We start from the raw sequence: 20,999 nt of genomic DNA on the forward strand, positions 1-20,999 counted from the left end.
TGGAGTAACCATGTAAGTTTTCATCCAGGCAAGGACATTTTTGGAAGTGAAAGGAGATGATGTCCTTAATAAAGCTGGGGCAATAGGAATTCAGCAGGACTTTGCTGGAAACACTAGGACAAATGTCACCTTGTCTAGAGCCAGCATGCTTTGTTTGCACCTCGCACTGGCCCTTGACATTACCACCTCACATTGTTATGAGTTCTCTTATAATTGTGTCCTGGCTCCCCAACAAGACTGTCTGTTTGCTAAGCAATTGCATTATGCCTTAAATTTCCTCACATTCCCAGAACTGAACATTTTGCCATATATTTTAGTAGATAACCAAATTTTGTTTGTGCTGGTGGAAATCATCACTTAGCAATTTTTATCTTATATTTTGGAGGTGGTTTTGCCAAAGAGATAAAATGTTTGATTTTTCTCTTCAGCTTATTGACATGTGCATGCAGAACTGTGGTCCGAGTTTCCAGTCTCTGATTGTGAAGAAGGAATTTGTTAAAGATAGTCTAGTTAAGCTGCTGAATCCCAGATACACATTGCCAATAGACATTCAGAATAGAATTTTGAATTTCATTAAGGTAAGTCTGTTATATACCTGATGGGATAGTGAATGTCTAAGAAGCTTAATTTCCTAACTCCCAGTTGGCTCAGTGATCCTTTATAAGCCTGGGATTGAGCTTCAAAGTGTTTTTATTATTCTGTTTTCCGTATAATAATTTCTTGGCATTGGACTCTGGCCTTTTTCTGAAGAATTTATAGCCTTTTCCATACTTGTCTCTCAGTTTCTGTTTTATCTGGGTCAGACAGAAGAGATAGTGATGTATACATTTATTTTGCAGATATGGAAACTATCTTCTCTGGTCAGTAACTCACTGCCTGCAGAGTTATTTGGCAAAAGATCTACAGATGCTGTTTTAGAGTCTATTAATTTTAGATTTAGTACAGCAAAAAACAATCAGTAGTATCTATTGTAGAGTATCACTAAATTGTTGAGGCATGGCAGTCTGATGATTAAAAATATTTTACATTATTCTAATCTCTAAAAATGGACGTTTTGGACTTTGCTGGTGGTCCAGTGGTTAAGGTAATGTGCTTCCAGCATCTGCACTGCCGAGGGCACGGCTTCAGTCCCTGGTTAGGGAGCTAGGATCCCAGATACCACCTGCTGTGTGACACAGCCAAAAACAAGTAACCGCTCCCCCCCCCCCAAAAAAAAAAAACTGCAAAAACTGTACATTTTGTGTATGGCATTCAAAAGTAGCTTTCTCTTTCTGAGGAAGCTTCGTAATTGTCAGTCTCTGATTTTTTGGTGGTCACTTTCAGAATTGTGTTTTGTTTCACTGCTCTTTGCTCTCTGAAACTTTCCGTCTCTTGAATTCAGACATGGTCGCAGGGTTTCCCAGGAGGCGTGGATGTCAGTGAAGTGAAAGATGTGTACCTGGACCTCCTTAAGAAAGGGGTTCAGTTTCCTTCATCAGATGCAGAGACTGAAACAGCCAGACAAGAGGTAGGAGGCCCTTTTTTGACCTGTGTAGAGAAAGACAGTGAAGGGCTTGGGTCTTTTTTCATTGAAAGGAACGACTCTAGCTCCACCTAGCTTAAGCCGAAAGATGAATCTGTGATTTCATAGAATAACCAGGCCACAAGAAGGCTGGTGTTAACTGGATCTTTGGAACACCAGAGAACCAAGATTCAAATGCCTCGTTACTTGTCTGCTCCCCTTTGACAATCAGCTCGTTCTCTCCTCACAGACCAGTTTTCTCTATGTGGTAGATAACACGCCAGGCCTGCTATGCATGTGCCTGCTAAGTCACTTCCGTCTGACTCTGTGCAGGGCTCCCAGGGTGGCGCTAATGGTAGACAATATAGCTCCCACATTTTCATGTTGCAGCCTTAGCTTTTTCAGATTCAAAGCTCACAATTGCAGAGGAAGGACTCATTGAATCAACATGGGTCAGTTTTCCATTTCTGCACAAGTTAAGTGAGGTCTTACAAGAATGTGATGGCTTCATATAGAAATCGTTTAGGTAGAGCAGAGTAGGGGCGGTTTTCAAAAGAAAAGATTGGTGCTAGATCGGCAAGGGTCTCTGTTAGTAGTCATGTAATAAATTTGTTTATTAATACTGTGCCCATAGAAGAGTCTCTTTATGTTCACATGTATTCACTCTCAAGTCTGTAAATAACTTTTCAGGTTTTGAACTTATAACACTTTGAGAGACTGACTATAAGTCAACTCTTGGCTTCCTGTAATGTAATGTAAAAACATAACATAAACACAGTGGTTCTTTCCATAATGTAAAAACAGTAGTTCTTCCCTTCTGTAGATTGGTGAGTCCTGCCTTGGTAGAAAAAGCAATTCATGTGTATACCACAGTCTGACCTTTGTGAAGGCTTTGCCCTGAGGGCTAACTCGCCCTAGTGAGTGAGTCATCTGAATGGAAAAATGGGCTTGCAGTGGCCAAGTTAATTCAAATAATAATATTTCCATTTTTCATAGATGTCCCTGAATCCACCACCGTCTGTTCCTTCTGCACCAGCTCTTCCTTCTATAGTTCCCAAGATCTCCACTATTACATTGGTCCCAGAACAGGTAACAATAGCAATGATTGTATTTATTCATGACTTTTTTTGCAGTTTGTTTATTCTTAGCAATGTTATCATAAGGTGGAGGTATCTTTTAGCCTCATTTTACAGAGAAGGGGACTGAAGTGTATGTGTATGATGGTTCAGCTCTAAGTGGAATTAATCCTATGAATTCTGCCTGATTCTGAAAGCCTGAGCTTTAACAACTGTGCTTGTCTAGTGGCTTATGTGGCTTTGTGGAGGCTTGGCTGTACCTGGAGTTTATATAAGCAGCTGATCCTGTTGCCCCTGATAAGACTGCCCATATGCCATTTCAGACAGCTCAGGGAATGGTAGTCTTATTACTGATATTAATTGTGCCAATCAAATTACATTTACTGCTTTGTCTATTATCTGTTTATCAAAGGTTTAGACAAGCAATTATTAAATGAAGCTCATTTTTATCCTGCTATAAGGGAACTATCATTTAAGACTTTGTAGGGACTTCCCTGGCGGTCCAGTGGTTAAGAATCTGCCTTCCAATGCAGGGGACACAGGTTCCACCCCTGCTTGGAGAACTGAGATCACACCTGCCGCAGGACAACTAAGCCCGTACACCACAAGAAAGCCCAGTGTGGCCAAAGTTTAAAAAAAAAAAGACCTTGTATTATTATTATTTGGTATTATGTAGTAGTCCATGTGATTAATTCCTCTTGGAATTTAATCCAGGAAGGAAAAAAAAAAAAACCTGTTTCTCTTTTGATTCTTCCTTCTTTAATACAATGGGACTATAAAACATTCGTTTTTTTCCTCCCCCATTGGTTTCCCGGAAATCCAGACTCACATTTGCAGTTTTGTCCAGGTTCCTGGTATGATCATCTTCTCTTTTCTCCATCTTGGTTCTAATCTGACTTTTCCCCTTCATCAGCTTTCCTAGAGCATGTTTTTAAATGTAATGCAAGAGCTCTCAAGACCTTTTAAAAGGTGACAGATTATACACCTGTAAAATAATTATATGTACATTTATATAAATTTGAAAGTACTCAATTTTACAGAAGCGTTTTCTCTGCAAGCAGGAAGCAGAGTTGTTCTCTATGTCTCACTTCCTGGTTATTGTGTTGCCGTCTACAGATTGGAAAACTACACAGTGAATTGGATATGGTGAAAATGAATGTGAGAGTGATGTCTGCCATACTGATGGAGAATATTCCTGGCTCTGAGAACCATGAGGACATAGAGCTTCTGCAGGTGTAGTATGATTTCACGGACGATCAGTAGCAGTGTCTCTTATTCTCTAAACTTTGAGCCTGTGAGATGGAAGACACCCTCACATTGACTAGTCCATCCCCCCGCGCCTTTCCTTGATTTTTTTAAACTTAACAGGAAGATGCACGGATGACTTTTATCAGAAATGCAGTAGTAAGTTTGATGTGGTATTTACCCTCTTGCAATAAATAATTTAACATCATTAATCATCGATAGCCTTGCCATGTACAATTTCGGTTAGTCTGTAATTGTTTTAAATGTGTAATGTTGCCTCTGTATCTATCTATTCAACAAACATAATGAGTAACTACAGTGTAGTAAAGGATATAGAATGAGGAGGCTGTCCCTAGTCCTTAAGGGACTTGGGACTAGTAAGCAAGAGTGTTTTGTAAAATCAAGTGTTATAGAATTTCTGCTCTAATAGAAATGTATTTTATCATACTGTAGGTTCCAGAGTGGGGGGCACAGAGAAAGGGGAGGGTTTCTGGAAAAGTTCAGAGAGAGGCATTGCTGAGGCTGGGACCAAGCGAGTAGACGGTGCATTTGGACCTGTGTGAGCATGTGAAGGACCACCAGCTGTTCATTCTGACTGCGATGGGCGCCCTCCCAGACCCTTTTCTGTGTCTCTACATCCAGACCCTTTCTTCCCTCTGATAGGTTTGTTCTAATTATCTATTTTAAATTTTAGCACACACTTCTAACATAATTTTAGAAGCAGAGGAAAAAAAATCAGTTTCTAAATCTTTTTCTTCCCCCAAAAGTTATGAAACTTGACATATTTTTGCTTTTCTCCAATCCCCACTCCCCAAGCCTCATGTTGTTATTTTTCCTTTAAGTCCTTTGATTGTTAGAAGTGAATTTTTTCTTGATTATCGCTTGTTTGGGAAACAGTAAATGGTAATAATGCCCTTTTTCAACATTACCACTTATATTTAATTGCTGTTTCCTTAAATCGTTACTAGTGGTAAACCTTGAGGGTTTACATGTCCAAAGATGTCTTTTGGCTGCTGTGTAAAGGCTCGCAGTTTTCTCTAAAAATAGTTACTATCCTTCAACAGATAAAAGGGGTTAATACAGAATTATTTTCCATAAGTACTTCAAAGATAGTGCTTGCTTCATTGTTCTTGTCCCCAGTGGTGCTATTGAGAAGTATATTATGGATTCTTGCACCTTTGTTTCATAATCTGTTTTCTCTGGTTGTATTTGTGACTTCTCTCTAATGCTTCTGAAATTTCACTATACTGTGTACAGGGGTGTGTGTGCATATGTGTATTTCCCGTAACTTTAACCTGCTTAGCACTTGATAGGCCTTTTGCACTGTCAACTTATGTTTATTTTAGTTCCGGGAATTCTCAGCTCTTACTTCAGATATTTCTTTTCTAGTATTCTTTCTATTTTCTTTGTATGGAACATCGTTTAGATGTTGAGACTTTCAGTTATATTTTTCTTATCCCATCTCTTTTATACATTTTGATTCTTCCTTCTTTTGTGCTGTAGGTCTAGCAAAGCTTCTCCAGTTCACGTATTATTTCTTTTAAACTTGAATATCGGTTTGTCTATTCAGCCCTGCTAATGAACGTTTTATTTCAATAGTTTTTTAAATTTTATTTTTATTTATTTTTTTAACACCAAAAACATTTTGTATTGGGGTATAGCCAATTAAAAATGTTGTGATAATTTCAGGTAAACAGTGAAGGGACTCAGCCATACGTATGTATGTATTCATTCTCCCCCAAATACCCCTCCATCCAGTCTGGCATATAACATTGAGCAGAGTTCCCTGTGTTATACAGTAGGTCTTTTTTGGTTATTTATTTTAAATATAGCAGTGTGTACATGACCTTCCCAAAGTACTTACCTAAGCCTTCCCCCCGGGCACCACGGGTTCATTTTCTGTTTGTGAGTCTCTTTCTGTTTTGTAAGTCAACCATGAGTTTGTTTTCTCTGTTTGTGTCTTTGTTCTATAAGTAAGTTCATTTATATCATTTCTTTTTAGATTGCACATATAATGGATGTTATATGATATTTCTCCTTCTCTGTCTGACTGACAGCAGTCAGTATAACATTGTCTAGGTCCTTCCATGTTGCTGCAAATGGCTGTATTTCATTCTTTTTAATGGCTGTTAATATTCCATTGTGTACACCACATCTTCTTTATCCATTTGTCTCTCAGTGGACATTTAGGTTATTTCCATGTCTTGGCTATTGTAAACAGTGCTGCAATGAACACTGGTTGCATGTCTCTTTTGGGGCCATGTTTTTCTCTGGGTATATGCCCAGGAGTGGGATTGCAGGGTCATACAGTAGCTCTATTTTTAGTTTTTTAAGGAACCTCCATACTGTTCTCCAGAGTGGCTGTGTTGTTGTTGCTGTTCAGTCTCAGTCGTGTCCAACTCTTTGTGGCCCCATGTGGACTGTAGCATGCCAGGCTTCCCTTTCCTTCTGGGAGCTCCATCTCCCAGAGCTTGCTCAAACTCATGTCCATTGAGTCAGTAATGCCATCTAACCATCTCATACTGTGTCATCCCGTTTTCCTCCTGTGTTCAATCTTTTCCACCGTGAGGATTTTTTCTAATGAGTTGTCTCTTCACATGAGTTGGCCAAAGTATCAGCTTCAACATCAGTCCTTCCAGTGAGTATTCAGGACTGATCTCCATTAGGATGGACTGGTTGGATCTCCCTGCTGTCCAAGGGACTCTCAAGAGTCCTCTCCAACACCACAGTTCAAAAGCATCAGTTCTTCAGCGCTCAGCTTTCTTTATGGTACAACTCTCACATCCATACATGACTACAGGAAAAACCATAGCTTTGACTATACAGACCTTTGTTAGCAAAGTAATGTCTCTGCTTTTTAGTATGCTGTCTACGTTGGTCATAGATTTTTTTCTAGTGCAGGAGGGTTCCTTTTCTCTCCATACCCTCTCCAGCATTTGTTGTTTGTTGATTTTTTGATGATAGCCATTCTGTTGGTATGAGGTGATAATCTCATTGTAGTTTTGATTTGCATTTCTCTAATATCTTTTGATTTTGCATTTCTCTAATATCTTTTGATTTTGAATATCTTTTCATGTGTCTATTGGCCATCTGTATATACTCTTTAGAGAAATATCTATTCAGATGTTCTGCCCATTTTTTGAGTGGGTTGTTTGTTTTGATGCTATAAGTGTCAAAAGCTGTTTTAAATTTTGGAGACTAATCCCTTATCAGTCACATCATTTGCAAATACTTTCTCCCAGTCTGTAGGTTATCTTTTTGTTTTGTTTATTGCTTCCTTTTCCATGCAAAAATTTTGAGCATAAATAGGTCCCATTTGTTTATTTTTGCTTTTATTCCATTATTCTAGGAGAGATGGATTTAAAAAGATGTTGCCGTGATATATGTCAGGGAATATTCAGCCTATGTTTTCTTCTAAGAGTTGTAAAGTGACCAGTCCAACATTTACATGTTTAATTCATTTTGAGCTTGTTTTTGTATATGGACTTAACGGATGATCTAATTTCATTTTTGACATAAACTGGCTGTCCAGTTTTCCCAGCACCATTTGTTATTTCAACAATTTTTTTATTTTAAAAATGTATTTCATTATAGTACTTCTTTCATAGATGAGCTTTCCCCTTTTATCTTTAAGGATAATAATTTGTAAAGGTGCTTTTCCATTTGCTCTGTGGATTCTCTTTCGTTGGGTGCAAGTTCTCTTGTTCATCACCTCTTTCATTGTATTTCTCAAATATCTGGACAGATTAGTGATAGTCAGCTCATTTTTTAAAAGTAATTAACTCATTTTTGGCTGTACTGGATCCTCACTGCCGCACACGGGCTTCTCACTGTGGTGGCTTCTCTTGTCGTGGAGCACTGGTTCCAGGCGTGTGTGCTCAGTGGTTGTGGCACATGGGCCCAGTTGCCCTGCAGCATGTGGGGTCTTCCAGGACCAGTGATCAGGCTGTGTCGCCTGCACTGGCAGGCAGGTCCTTAACCATTGGACCGCCCGGGAAGTCTCTTTAGCTCATTTTGTGTGTGAGACCTCTGACAGCTGGTCTGCATTCTCTGTGACCCAGCTTGCTCATGCTGAGGGGAAGACACCATTGCTGCATCTTGTGCTTGGCACTGTGTCTGCATATTTCTGCATTTGCTGCAGTTCTCAGACTATGTAGCATTGACGTGGGACTCCTGGTGGCTCAGTGGTAGAGAATCCGCCTGCCAGTATTGGGGACTCGGGTTTGATCCCTGGGTGAGGAAGATCCCCTGGAGAAGGAAATGGCAGCCCACTCCAGTATTCTTGGCTGGGAAATCCCATAGACCAGAGGGTCCTGGTGGGCTACAGTCCATGAGATCACAAAGAGTTGGACATGACTTAATGACTAAGCAACAATAATGGCATCATTAGCATGGGGTGATTCTGGGTGGGATGTATTGGGAGGTAGTTTCTGAGTTATATGTTGTGCAGTCACCCAGTTGTGTCTTTGCGACACCATGGACTGCAGCACTTAAGGCCTCTCTGTCCCTCACCATCTCCCTAAGTTTGCCCATGTTCATGTCCATTGCCTCGGTGATGCCATCCAGCCATCTTATCCTCTGATGCCCTCTTCTCCTTCTGCTGTCAGTCTTTCCCAGCATCAGGTACTTTGCTAGGGAGTCAGCTGTTGGCATCAGATGACCAAAATACTGGAGTTTCAACTTCAGCATCAGTCCTTCCAACAAATATTCAAAGTTGATTTCCCTTAAGATTGGCTGGTTTGATCTCCTTGATGTTCCTATTTTTTCTGGACGCTACCAGCATCTGCAAACAGTGTCCGTTGTCTCTGTCCCAAGCATTGCTCCCACTTGGACACAGATAGTCCTGCCTCTCTGTCTTGTGCCCTGTGGGGAGAGAGGCATGGGTAGGGGTCGTCATGCCTTAGTTGTTTGTTAGCTGCGCCTACTCCCATCTTCTTGTGGCTTCCCTGGTCTGTAGTCACAGAGCATCTTTCATTTCCTTCTGAGTTCTGTGGTGTACTCATTGTGGGCAGTCTCGAGTGTCTTGGATTGTTTATTCTAATCCAGGGGTCACCGTACTGTGGCCAGTAGGTAAAGAAAAAAGAACAGGTCATTTCTCAAGCTATGTGTATGCAATCCTACCTGCAGAGAGCACAGGAGAGTCAGATAGACCCCCAAGGAGCCCCTGCCACTCCCACCCACCATCAATGGGTTTGAATTTGTGGTATCCCTCTGGTGCATAGAGGGTTTAAAGCCACAGCTTGGGAGCATCTTCTTTATCCATTCATCTGCTGCTGGACACTTACGTTGGTCTTGGGTGTTATAAATAGTGCTGCTGTGAATATTGTGTCTGCATTTCTTTTTGAATTAGAGCTCTCATCTTTTCTTTATATGCCCAGGAGAGGGATTGCTGGGTCATATGGTTACTCTATTTTTAGTTTCTTAAGGAACCTCCATACTGTTTTCCGTAGTGGCTGTGCCAGCTTACATTCCCATCAAATTTACATTCCCTTCACACCCTCTTCAGCATTTATTATTTGTAGACTTTTGGTGATGGCCATTCTGACCAGTGTGAGATGAGACCTCATTGCTGTTTTGCTTTGCGTTTCTCTAATAAATAGTGATGTTGAACATCTTTTTGTGTGCCTCTTGGCCAGATGTGTGTCTTTTGATTGAGATGTGCATTTTTTGTTGTTGTTGTTATTGAGTTGTATGAACTCAGTATATTATTATACGTTTTTGAAATTAAGCCCTTGTGGATCACATCATTTGCAAATATTTTCTCCTAGTCTGTAGGTTTTCTTTTTGTATTGTTTGCGGTAGGGGACGACAGAGGATGAGATGGTTGGATGGCATTACCGACTCGATGTACATGAGTTTGTGCAGGTTTTGGGAGTTGATGATGGACAGGGAGGCCTAGCGTGCTGTAGTCCATGGGGTCACAAAGAGTCGGACACAACTGAGCGACTGAACTGAACTGTGGTTTCCTTGTCTGTGCAAAAGCTAATAAGTTTGATTAGATATCATTTGTTTATTTTTGCTTTTATTTCAATTGCCTTGGGAGACTGACCTAAGAAAACACTGCTACAGTTTACATCAGAGAATGTTTTGCTTATGTTCTCTTCTAGGAGCTTTATGGCGTTATGTCTTATGTTTAAGTTTTTAAGACATTTTGAGCTTATTTTTGTTTATGGTATGAGGGTATGTTCTAACTTCATCAGCTTATGTGTGACTCTCCAACTTTTCCAGTACCACTGGCCGAAGAGACTGTCTATTCTTACCTCCTTTGTCAAAGGTTACCCGACCGTAGGTGTAGTGTGAGCTACATAGCTGTAGGTGTGACCATGGGTTTATTGCTGGACTCTGTTCTGTTCCGTTGATCTAGAAGTCTGTTTTTTGTGCCAGTGACACACTGTTTTGATTACTGTAGTTCTGCAGTATTGTTTGAAGTCTGCCCAGGGTATGCCTCCAGCTTTGTTCTTTTTCCTCAGGATTACTTTGGCAATTCTGTGTCTTTTATGGTTCAATGTAAATTTTAGGATTATTCGAATTTTGTGAAAAGTCATGGGTGATTTGATAGGGATAGCCTTAAATCTGTGGATTGCATTGAGTATTATGGCCATTTTAACTGTATTAGTTCTAATCCAAGAGCATCAGATATGTTTCCATTTCCTTGAATCATCTACAGTTTTCTTTATCTTCAGTTTTATCATGTTTGTTAGGGTTATTCCTAGGTTTGTTTTTTTTTTTTTTGATGAGACTTTAAATGTTTTTTTTTTTTAATTGTTGTTTTTTACTCTCTGATATTTCATTTTTAGTATAAAGAAATGCAACACATTTCCATGTATTAATAATGTATCCTGCTTACCTTGCTCAGAGAAGGCACTGGTGACCCACTCTAGTACTCTTGCCTGGAAAATCCCATGGATAGAGGAGCCTGGTGGGCTGCAGTCCATGGGGTCGCTAAGAGTCAGACATGGCTGAGCGACTTTACTTTCACTTTTCACTTTCATGCATTGGAGAAGGAAATGGCAACCCACTCCAGCGTTCTTTCCTGGAGAATCCCAGGGATGGTGGAGCCTGGTGGGCTGCCGTCTGTGGGGTCGTACAGAGTGAGAGACAACTGATGTGACTTAGCAGCAGCAGCAGCAGCAGCAGCAGCAGCTCACCTTGCTAAATTCATTTATCAGTTTTAATAGTTTATCTCTTGAATCTTTAGGGTTTTCTATATGGAGTATCATGTCATCTGCATATATACTGGCAGTTTTACGTCTTCCCTTCCAATTTGGATATATTTTATTTCTTTTTTGTGTGTGTCTTAATTGCTTTGACTCTGACTTCCAATACTGTGTTGAAACAGTGGTGAGACTGGGAAGGTTTCCCACTTTTCACCACTTAGTATCATGTTGGCTATGGATTTGTCATAAATGGCTTTTGAAATGTTGAGATATATTCCTTCTCTACACACTTTGATAAGAGTTTTATTATGAATGGATGTTGAATTATCAAATGCTTTTTCTGCATCTACTAAGACAATCATGTGGTTTTTGTCTTATCTTATGTTGATGTGTATCACGTTGATTTTGCATTTGTTGAACCATCCTTGTGACGCTGGGGTGAATCTGACTTGATCATGGTGTATGATTCTTTTTCTGTTGCTAGATTTGGCTAATGTTTTGTTGAGTGGTTTTGAACTAATTACCAAGTTTGTTTATTTGGCCAGGCCAGGTTTTAGTTGTGGCCTGCAGGATCTTCATTGCAGTACGAGGACTCCACAGTTGTGGCCCATGGGCTCTGGAGCACCAGCTCTGTGCTGGCATCACACGGGCTCTGGAGCGCCAGCTCCATGCTGGCGTCACATGGGCTCTGGTCGTGCTGCCCTGGCTCGGGGCAAGTGGGCTTCGGTCATTGTGGCACATGGCTGAGTTGCTCTGGGGAATGCGGGATCTTAATGCTACCACTTGGGGTTGAATCCAAGTCACCTGGATGGTAAGGTGGATTCTTAACCACTGGACTACCAGGGTGAATACCCTGTTGAGTATTTTTTTGTTCATCTGTTTAAAGAGTCTTTGTTTAACCTGATATTTACACTTATTGACCAAAGACTATCCATTTACTAAATATCTCTTAATATCCTATAGAACATCACAGTGTAATATACATTGAAAAACAATCAATATTTTGGATCAGTGGCTTTAAGTGTATTATTTTTAAGATATTTTACTTAAGAATATTACATCATTTTGGTAATGATTTTTGGGGTTCTTAGTCATGGGCAAGTCATTTATCATTGGACTTAGTTTCTATCTGTGTAAATCCTATGTATGAGGAGATTCATGAGGAACCAGGGATCAAACTGCCAACATCTGTTCGATCATCAAAAAAGCAAGAGAGTTTGAGAAAAACATCTACTTCTGCTTTATTGACTATGCCAAAGCCTTTGACTGTGTGGATCACAATAAACTCTGGAAAATTCTGAAAGAGACGGGAATACCAGACCACCTTACCTGCCTCCTGAGAAATCTGTGTGCAGGTCAAAAAGCAACAGTTAAAACTAGACATGGAACAACAGACTAGTTCCAAATTGGGAAAGGAGTACATCAAGGCTGTACATTGCCACCCTGCTTATTTAACTTATGTGCAAAATATATCATGCAAAATGCTGGGCTGGATGAAGCACAAGCTGGAATCAAGGTTGCCAGGACACATATCAATAACCCCAGATATGCAAATGATACCACCCTAATGGCAGAAAGCAAAGAGGAACTAAAGAGCCTCTTGTTGAAAGTGAAAGAGAAGAGTGAAAAAGTTGGCTTAAAACTCAGCATTCAGAAAACTAAGATTATGGCATCTGGTCCCATCACTTCATGGCAAATAGATGGGCAAACAATGGAAACAGTGACAGACTTTATTTTCTTGGCTCCAAAATCACTGCAGATGTGACTGCAGTCCTGAAATTAAAAGACGCTTGCTCCTTAGAAGAAAAGCTACGAGCAACCTAGATAGCATGTTAAAAAGCAGAGACATTACTTTGCCAACAAAGGTCCAGCTGGTCAAAGCTATGGTTTTCCCAGTAGTCATGTACGGATGTGAGAGTTGGACTATAAAGAAAGCTGAGCACTGGAGAATTGATGCTTTTGAACTGCGTTGTTGGAGAAGACTCTTGAGAGTCCCTTGGGCTGCAAGGAGATCCAACCAGTCCATCTTAAAGGAAATTACTACTGAATATTCATTGAAAGGACTGATGCTAAAGGTGAAGTTCCAATACTCTGGCCACCTGATGTGAAGAACTGACTCATTAGAAAAGACCCTGATGCTGGGAAAGATTGTAGGCAGGAGGAGAAGGGGATGACGGAGGTTGAGATGACTGGATGACATCACCGACTCAATGGACATGAGTAAACTCTAGGAGTTGGTGATGGACAGGGAGGCCTGGCGTGCTGCAGTCCATGGGGTTGCAAAGAGTCAGACACAACTGAGCTGATACGAGGAGGTTAAAAAGAAAATTAATGATTAGAGTTCCTATGTAGTAATCCCTTTTTAAAAATCCACAACTGAGGATGTTTACGGATAGAAATTTTGTGACTCACGATATTTAGCATGTTAAACTAAAATTTTTAAAATTTGGTATCAAAGTAGAAGGGTATGTAGCACATAATATTTTTTAAGAAGGGACACAGCAATATTCCTAGTTGCATACAGTCTCCCCAGCCGTTCAGCGCTTTCAAATGTAGTGATAGGATTTTTCTCTCATGTTTTCATCCATCCGTGGCTAACAGTCCTTTCGTAAGATGTCCACTGAAACATCCCGTTCAAATGTGTGAATCCCCTTTTATTTGCTGCCATCCTGGAGTGTACTAAATGCCTTTTTGTGTCCAAGTCTTCGGGTCCAGATGTTTGGTTGAATTTTGCTAGGATAATGCTGATTTGTTGGTTGCTGTTTTGATGCCAGAGCTTAGGGCTGTGTGTTGCCTTGAATCGTAAAGAGACTGGGCTGTAAACCAGCTTCGAACGCACTCATGGCCAATTCAAGTTGAATGGTTCTGGCCCTCAGTCAGTTTGTTTATGGAACCTATTCAATGTGCAACTTATTTGTCTCTCTTTGCTTTTTGGTAGGAGCACATAGAGATCTGGTGTGGGGGGTGCTGTTCTTAAATTCTTTTGACAAGTATTTGAACTTTTTCTAGTAATCTAAATAACATCATAAAAGGAAATTGTTTCTCTACTCACAACACTTTGGATACTAGGTCTGAATTTTTTTCCCTCACATTAAGTAATTCTGGCACCAGCTACCCAGAAACATCACAGACTCCACAGGTAAAGAGCTTAGTCCCACAAAGCTGTCCCCACTTCAGACGCCGATCACAAGTCGTGGGTCCTCAGGTTACCCACCCTTCTGCTCCGTTTTGGCTACAAATCAAACTGGGGGCCCTGCGTCCCCCCCCTCAGGTTTAGTAATTTGCTAGAATGGTTCACAGCATCCAGGGAGACACTTTACTTACTATTATCAGTTCATTACAGAGGATACAGGCAAACAGCCAAATGATGTCAACTGAAAAATGTTCAACCTAAATGTTTAGAATTGTGTTTTATTTGATGGACAAAACTGAGGGCTGAGGCCCAAGGCACAGCTTGTCACATGCTCTAAGGTACTACTCTGAAGAAGCCGGGAGGAGACATATGTAAGAGTTTTTGTAACAAAGACCAGGTAGCCAGAACATCAAAGTGTGTTAGTTGCTCGGTCGTGCCCGACTCTTTGTGACCCCATGGACTGCAGCCCACCAGGCTCCTCTGTCCATGAGATTTTCCAGGCAAGGATACTGGAGTGGGGTGCCATTTCCTTCTCTAAGAACATGAAAAGGTTACTGTTAGTTAAAGAAGACCAGGGCTTCCCTGGTAGTCAAGGGGTTAAGAATTCACCTGCCAGTGCAGGGGACACGGGATCGATCTGGTCTGGAAAGAGTCCACGTGCTGCGGAGCAGCTAAACCTGTGCTCCACGGCTGCTGAGCCCGCGTGGAGCCCACGAGCCACAGCTGCTGGCTGAGCCTACATGATAGAGCCATGCTCCTCAGTAAGAGAAACACTGCAGCGAAAAGCCCGCACACAACAGTTAGAGAAAGGCCACGTGCACAGTGAAGACCCAGCATAGCCATCAATAAAGTAATTGATTAACTAAGAAAACCAAGCTTCTCAGGTTAAGAAAGGTAGTGCTTTTCTATGTATGGGAGGATGTAGGAGTCTGGCTCTCTGAAATTATTCCTGGTTATCTGGGGCCAGCGTCCCCTGCTCTGGGGTGGGGGTGGCTGCAGAGGCCGACTGCTAAATAGCAGGTATCCTGCTTCTAGCCTAGTTCCCTCAGGGCTCACGTCGGGGAGGCTGTAACGTGATGGCTCACTGGCTCTGTGAAAGGGACTGTTTCCTGCTATATCTATGAACAAGGAGGTCACAGCCATCTGGGATTCTGGCCCTCCAGATGTGAATTTCTGAGCCCTGGAAGAACACTGCTTGCCATCCAACAGCCCTGCTGATGCTAACTGCCCTTGCTCCCTGTGGTGAGCAAGGAATTAAGGATGTGGATAATAAAATCACAGTATGCTGGCCCCAGATAGTGAGATGCAAATGAAAGGAACCATTTCAGTAAGCCCAGACTCTTGCTTCTTCCCATTTATAGAAAAGCGCTAAATTCCTTAACTTGAGATACCTTGTTTCCTTAGTTCGCAGTAATCTTTTGATGTTGAGACTACCTGCTCTTGCTGCAAGCTTCTGTATAACCTGACTCCTCCCTCACCCTCACCCCGCCTCCTGGAACAGTTCTCCGGGTCACTGGAGATGCTGTCTCCCAGACTTGAAGTCTCCAAAATTCCCACCAGAGGAAACATAACTCTCGGCTTCCAGGTTGTGACCACTTTCTAAGCCGACAGCTGCAGCATCCTTTGTTTACGGTGGGGCAGGCAGCATTTTTCTCATTGACCAAGAATACATGCAGGGAAGGGTCTGGAAGGTCCTGGACAGAGGGGCTCTGTCCCTGCGGAGTTGGGGTTCACTATCCTCAGAGCACCTGGACACGTTCACCACCCAGAGGCTCTCTGAACCCAGTCGTTCAGGGTTTTATAGAGATTCCATTACAGAGGCGGGATTTATTTAGTCACAGACTGCTGGTGATTAAGGCAGCCCCGGCCCCCTCCCGTCCTGGAGGTTGTGGGGTTGGTTTGCAAGTTTCAGCTCTCTGATCCCGGTCAGTTCGGTTTCTCAGGCAGCCGCCCCTGTCTGCCAAGAATCACCTCGTTAGCATAAACTCCTGCTTGGTTGAAAGGGAGTTACTAAGTATAACAAAGGCCATTTCTCTCATACTTACTACTCAGGAAATCCCAAGGGTTTTAGAAGCTCTGTGTTAGGAACTGGGGATGAAGACCAAATATATATTTCTTGTTTCATAATATCCTACCTCACTATGGTTGATCTAAAATAATATGATGCAATTTATGGAAATAGGGGAAAGGAATCTTGGTTTAGGAATCTGAAAATGAAACTGGCAAAGATAAACTGTAGAGAAACAAAGTAATTTTTTTCATTTGTACTTTTTCAGAGGTTTTCTCACAACTGTAAATGGTATAGATTAGTGAAGCAGGGCCCCCAGACATCACTGGCTCCCTGCCTACCTTCCCCTGCTAAGCCCCTGGGAGGCTTCCACAGGAGCCTGCGGGAGGGGGCTCCTCAGAGTTGGGTTGGGGGCCAGATGAGAGGCATTGAGGGCCCTAGAGCAACGCAGGGCGTACAGAGTGCATCTGTCCAGAAGTATTATAGGGTCTGAAGTCCACTCTGAGAGTTGGGAAATAGACACTATTTTTTTCAACTCCCAAACTAGCTAATCAATCCTTTTTTTTCTTTTAACTTGTTAAAATAGTTCATCTCTTTCCCAAACCTCTTTGAAACAACAGACAAAATATTGTCAACTACAAATTGGCACTTGCCATGGGCACTTGCCATCTACCTCTGCAAGGATTAACTCATGTGCTGCTGTAGCTGCTGACCTTCAACACCCGCTGAAGGAGTTCAGGGCGGAAAGCAGAAATGATGCAGGGTGTGCCCCGGGAAACTGGCAGGACGGCTCTTTAGATAGTTAGGTATTCTCAGGAGCTAATTTTATGAGCCCAGTTCTTTTATCTGCTCATATCTAGAGAAGCAGGAAAGTCCTTCATGGTGACTGACTCTTCCTCATGACTCACAGAAGCTTCACCTTACAAAGAGTACGTGCTTCATTGCATGTCCTTTCCCTTTACCAGCTGCTTCCTTGTGGCTCATTCGGTAAAGAGTCTGCCTGCGATGCAGGATACCAGGGTTCAGTCGCTGAGTCGGGAAGATCCCCTGAGAAGGGACTGGCACCCCACTCCAGTATTCTTGCCGGGGGAATCCCATGGACAGAGGAGCCTGGTGGGCTTCAGTCCATGGAGTCACAGAGAGTCAGACACGACCGAGCGACTCATACTTTCTTTTCACTTGCCCCTTTACCAAAATCACATACATACTGTCCTTTCCCTGCATCTCTGAAACAGTTTCTCGGAGCTGTCTGAGGTGCCCAACTAAACCTTGACTCAAACCTCTCACACTGTGTTTTTTTTTAAAGTCCATGGTCTGAAAACTACATCCCAAGGATTACAGGAGAACCTAGACAGACCACCAGAGGACCAGAAGAGGGAGAACAGTCACAGCCCAACGCTGAAGGTGGGGTCAGCCGCCCGAGGTTCCCACCACCCCAGGAGGAAGACACCCTTCCATGGGACTTTCCTCAGAAGAGCTCTGTAGTAACCAGCACCTCCCTCCATGAGTGGAGAACTTCCAGTGTCACTAATCAGGCCGGAGCAAAAGGACTTGAAGTGACTCATGGATTCTCAGAGAGCCTGAGAGATGATAATGCAGTCAGGCTGCTAGAGTTCGCCCGACAGAGCTGGGGCGTCTCCTTCTCTTTGCCATGTTCCTGCAAAGAGAAGCTTTTTCTCTGGAGCTGCTTATTCTAAGTTTTTAACTTAACACTTCTGACAGCAAATGTGCAGGTTTTTGGCCCACACTGACCGATTGTCCAGTGCCAGCTGGATGTCTTAAAATCAGGTAATTGTTGGGACTTTTCTGGTGGTCCATTGGCTAAGACTTTGTGCTCGCGATGGAAGGGACTCAGTCCCTGTGTGGGGTACTCGATCCCCCATGCTACAGCTCAGAGTGGGCATGCTGTAATGGAAAAAAAGATTCCACATGCCACAGGGCATCTAAGGCCCAGAGCAGCCAAATAAATAAAAATAAATATTTTTTAAAAAACTAAATTCAGTTCTGACACTAAGTACCCAGCATGCATACTAAGTTGCTTCAGTCGTGTCCTACTCTTTGGGAGCCTATGGACTGTAGCCCACCAGGCTCCTCCTTCTCCAGGCAGGGATACTGGAGTGCTTGCCATTTCCTTCTTCAGGGGATCTTCCTGACCCAGGGACTGAATCCACATCTCTTACCTCTCTTGCATTGGCAGGTGGGTTTTTTACCAGTAGAGCCACCTGGGATCCCCTAAGTACCCAGAGTTAGCATCAGATCCCACAGGTTAAGGGCTTGGTCCCATAAGACCACCACACTTCAGATGCCCTTTGCAAGTTTGAGTCTCCTGTACTTCTGACCATCAGGCTATAAACCGGGGGTTCCCACAGGACTCTCCTCAGGTTCGAAAATTTGCATGAATGGCTCACAGAACTTTAGGAAACACGTACATGTATTTACTGGTTTATTATAACGGATATTACAAATGACGCAGATGGAAAACCAGGTTAAGAGATACAAAGAGTGAGGTCTAGGGCATTTCTAAACATGAAGCTTGTATCCCTGCATAGTTGGAGTGCACTCCCATCCCATCCCAGTGTGTATGTTCAGCAGCCTGGAAGCCCTCTGAATCCCCAAGTTGATGGGTTTTTATAGAGGTTTCACTAAGTAGGCATGATCAATTAGCTGTCATCTCCAGTGCCCCTTCCATACCCTGAGGATAGAGGTCAGGGCTAAAAGTTCCAACCTTTTAATCATGTTTGGTCTTTCTCGTGACCAGCCACCATCCAGAAGCCCATCAAGAGTTTACTTGTCAGAACAAAAGATGCTCCTGTCACCTGGGAAGTTCCAAGGGATTAAGGAGTTCTGTCAGGAATGAGGTGGGGGAGGGGGGTGGCACAGATCAATATATATATATATTTCATATATAGGTTGTAGCCATTCAGATGTTCCAGCTGCGCGTGGGGGTCTTCGATCCATCTCAGCACCTTGTTCAGGCCCCAGGCTTGGTCTCCTGCCTCTTGGGGTGATTAGAGACGTGCCTTTCGGACGCTTGTGCCTGTATTGCCTCCATATCTGTGGATCCTATTTGGATTTAGCCTTTGAGGACTTCTTATGCTTTCTTCAAAGTTTAGGCATGTACATTAAAATATTTTTATATTGTATCCAATATTTTTAGGTATTTTGTTGTCAGGGATATTTTCAGGACAGAGTACAGTGCTGTGCAGGAAACCAAGAACTGTATAGCTTTTTTTTTTTTTTTCTTTAATTGAAGTAAAATTTACATAACATAAAGTTAATCATTTTAAAGCTTGCAATTTAAATATGCAATTTAGGGAATTCCTTGGAGACAGTGATTAGGACTCCGTGCTTTCACTGCTGAGGGCTCAGATTTGATCCCTTTCAGGGAACTAAGATATCCTATAAGCCATGTGGCATAGCCAAAAAATAAAAATGTCCAATTTAGCGGCATTCGCATTCACAACCATTTCCTCTGTTTATTATCTTTAACTTTTTATTTTGTACTGGAGTATGGCCAATTAACAATGTTGTGATAGCAAAGGAACTCAGGCATCCATACACATACATCCATTCTCCCCCAGACTCCCCTCCCATCCAGGCTGCCACATGGCATTAAGCAAAGTTCCTGTACTGATAGAGGAGGTCCTTGTTGGTTATCCATTTTAAATATAGGAGTATGTACCTGTCCCTCCCAAACTCCCTAACTATCCCTTCCCCCCAGTTTCCTCTATTTAGGTCCCAAACATTTCCACCATCCCCAGAGGAAACCCTCTACCCATTGCGCAGTCTCTCCCAATTCTTGTCTTTGCCCGGTCCCAGGCAGCCACTTCCCTGCTTTCTGTTCCTATGGACTTAACCTTTTGGGAGTATTTCATATAAATGGAATTATAAAATATGATTCTTTAACTTACTATAATGTTTGCAAGGTTCACCCATGTCATAGGATCTTTTACAGCCCACATACCATTATATGTATATACTTTGAATATATTTTATGTATTTGTTAGTTGATGGGCAGTTGACTTGTTCTGTCTTTTGGCTATTGTGACTAGTGCTGCCGTGGACAGCCGTGTGTAAGTCTTTGTTTGAACGCGTGTGCCCTTCTGAGTATATAGCTAGGAGTAGCATGACTGGGTCATATGGAAACTCTTTGTTTAACTTTGTGAGGAACTGGTAAACTGTCTTCCCCAGTGCCTGCACCATTGAACATTCCCACCAGCAATGCAGAGGGTTGCAGTTTCTCCACTTTTAGCCAACACTTGTATTCAGTTTTCTTTAGCCACTTTAGGTGTGAGGTGGTATCTTATACTTTTGATTTGCATTTCCCTAAAGACTGATGGTACCGAACGTCTCTATGTAACTTGTTAGAAAGTAAACCAGATCATGTTGCTGGAAACCCTCCATTGGCTTCCCTTTACATTGGGAATACAACCCAGCCTCCTTCCTCTGGCCATAAAACCTCCCCATCTCCTCCTGCCTTTCCTTCCATAGCATAGGTGCCCTCCTTGGTCTGGCCACCCTTCCGTTCCCAGACATGCAGAGCTCGTTCTTGCTGGGGAGCTGTTTCACCCTTGAGTCTCATGCTTCCTGTGTCTTCTAACAGCCCACGTTTTCTCATCCTTCTAACTTAGCACATTACCTCGTTGAGGGGGCTTCCCTGGCCCCCAGTGTAAAGTCAGCCACTTCCCAGGGGTGCCCGCATGTCATCCCTCCAGCCTGCTGATGTTTCCTGCACGTTTGTGCAGCCACCTTTGCCTGCTGGAGTGGATGCTCCACAGGCTCGCCTTGTTTACTACTCAGGTTCTGCTCCCAAGCAGTGCTGAACCATGCAGTCACTCTGCAAAGATATCTTTAATACATCCATGGGTTTTCCCTCAGT

At 42.5% G+C, this 20,999-nt stretch overlaps 1 protein-coding gene across 3 annotated transcripts in view; it reads left to right on the forward strand.

The window, feature by feature from the left end:
* Positions 1 to 20,999, forward strand: part of TOM1L1 (target of myb1 like 1 membrane trafficking protein) — a 62,064-nt gene that overhangs the window by 14,779 nt on the left and 26,286 nt on the right. For all 3 annotated transcript variants that reach the window (XM_061389998.1, XM_061390000.1, XM_061389999.1), the window contains exons 4-7: positions 429 to 578; positions 1,382 to 1,507; positions 2,498 to 2,590; positions 3,694 to 3,810. In XM_061389998.1, the coding sequence (XP_061245982.1) occupies positions 429 to 578; positions 1,382 to 1,507; positions 2,498 to 2,590; positions 3,694 to 3,810 (486 nt within the window). The remainder of the gene's footprint in view (positions 1 to 428; positions 579 to 1,381; positions 1,508 to 2,497; positions 2,591 to 3,693; positions 3,811 to 20,999) is intronic.

The sequence above is a fragment of the Bos javanicus genome, chromosome 19, assembly GCF_032452875.1.
Source record: "Bos javanicus breed banteng chromosome 19, ARS-OSU_banteng_1.0, whole genome shotgun sequence".
Lineage (NCBI taxonomy): Eukaryota > Metazoa > Chordata > Mammalia > Artiodactyla > Bovidae > Bos > Bos javanicus.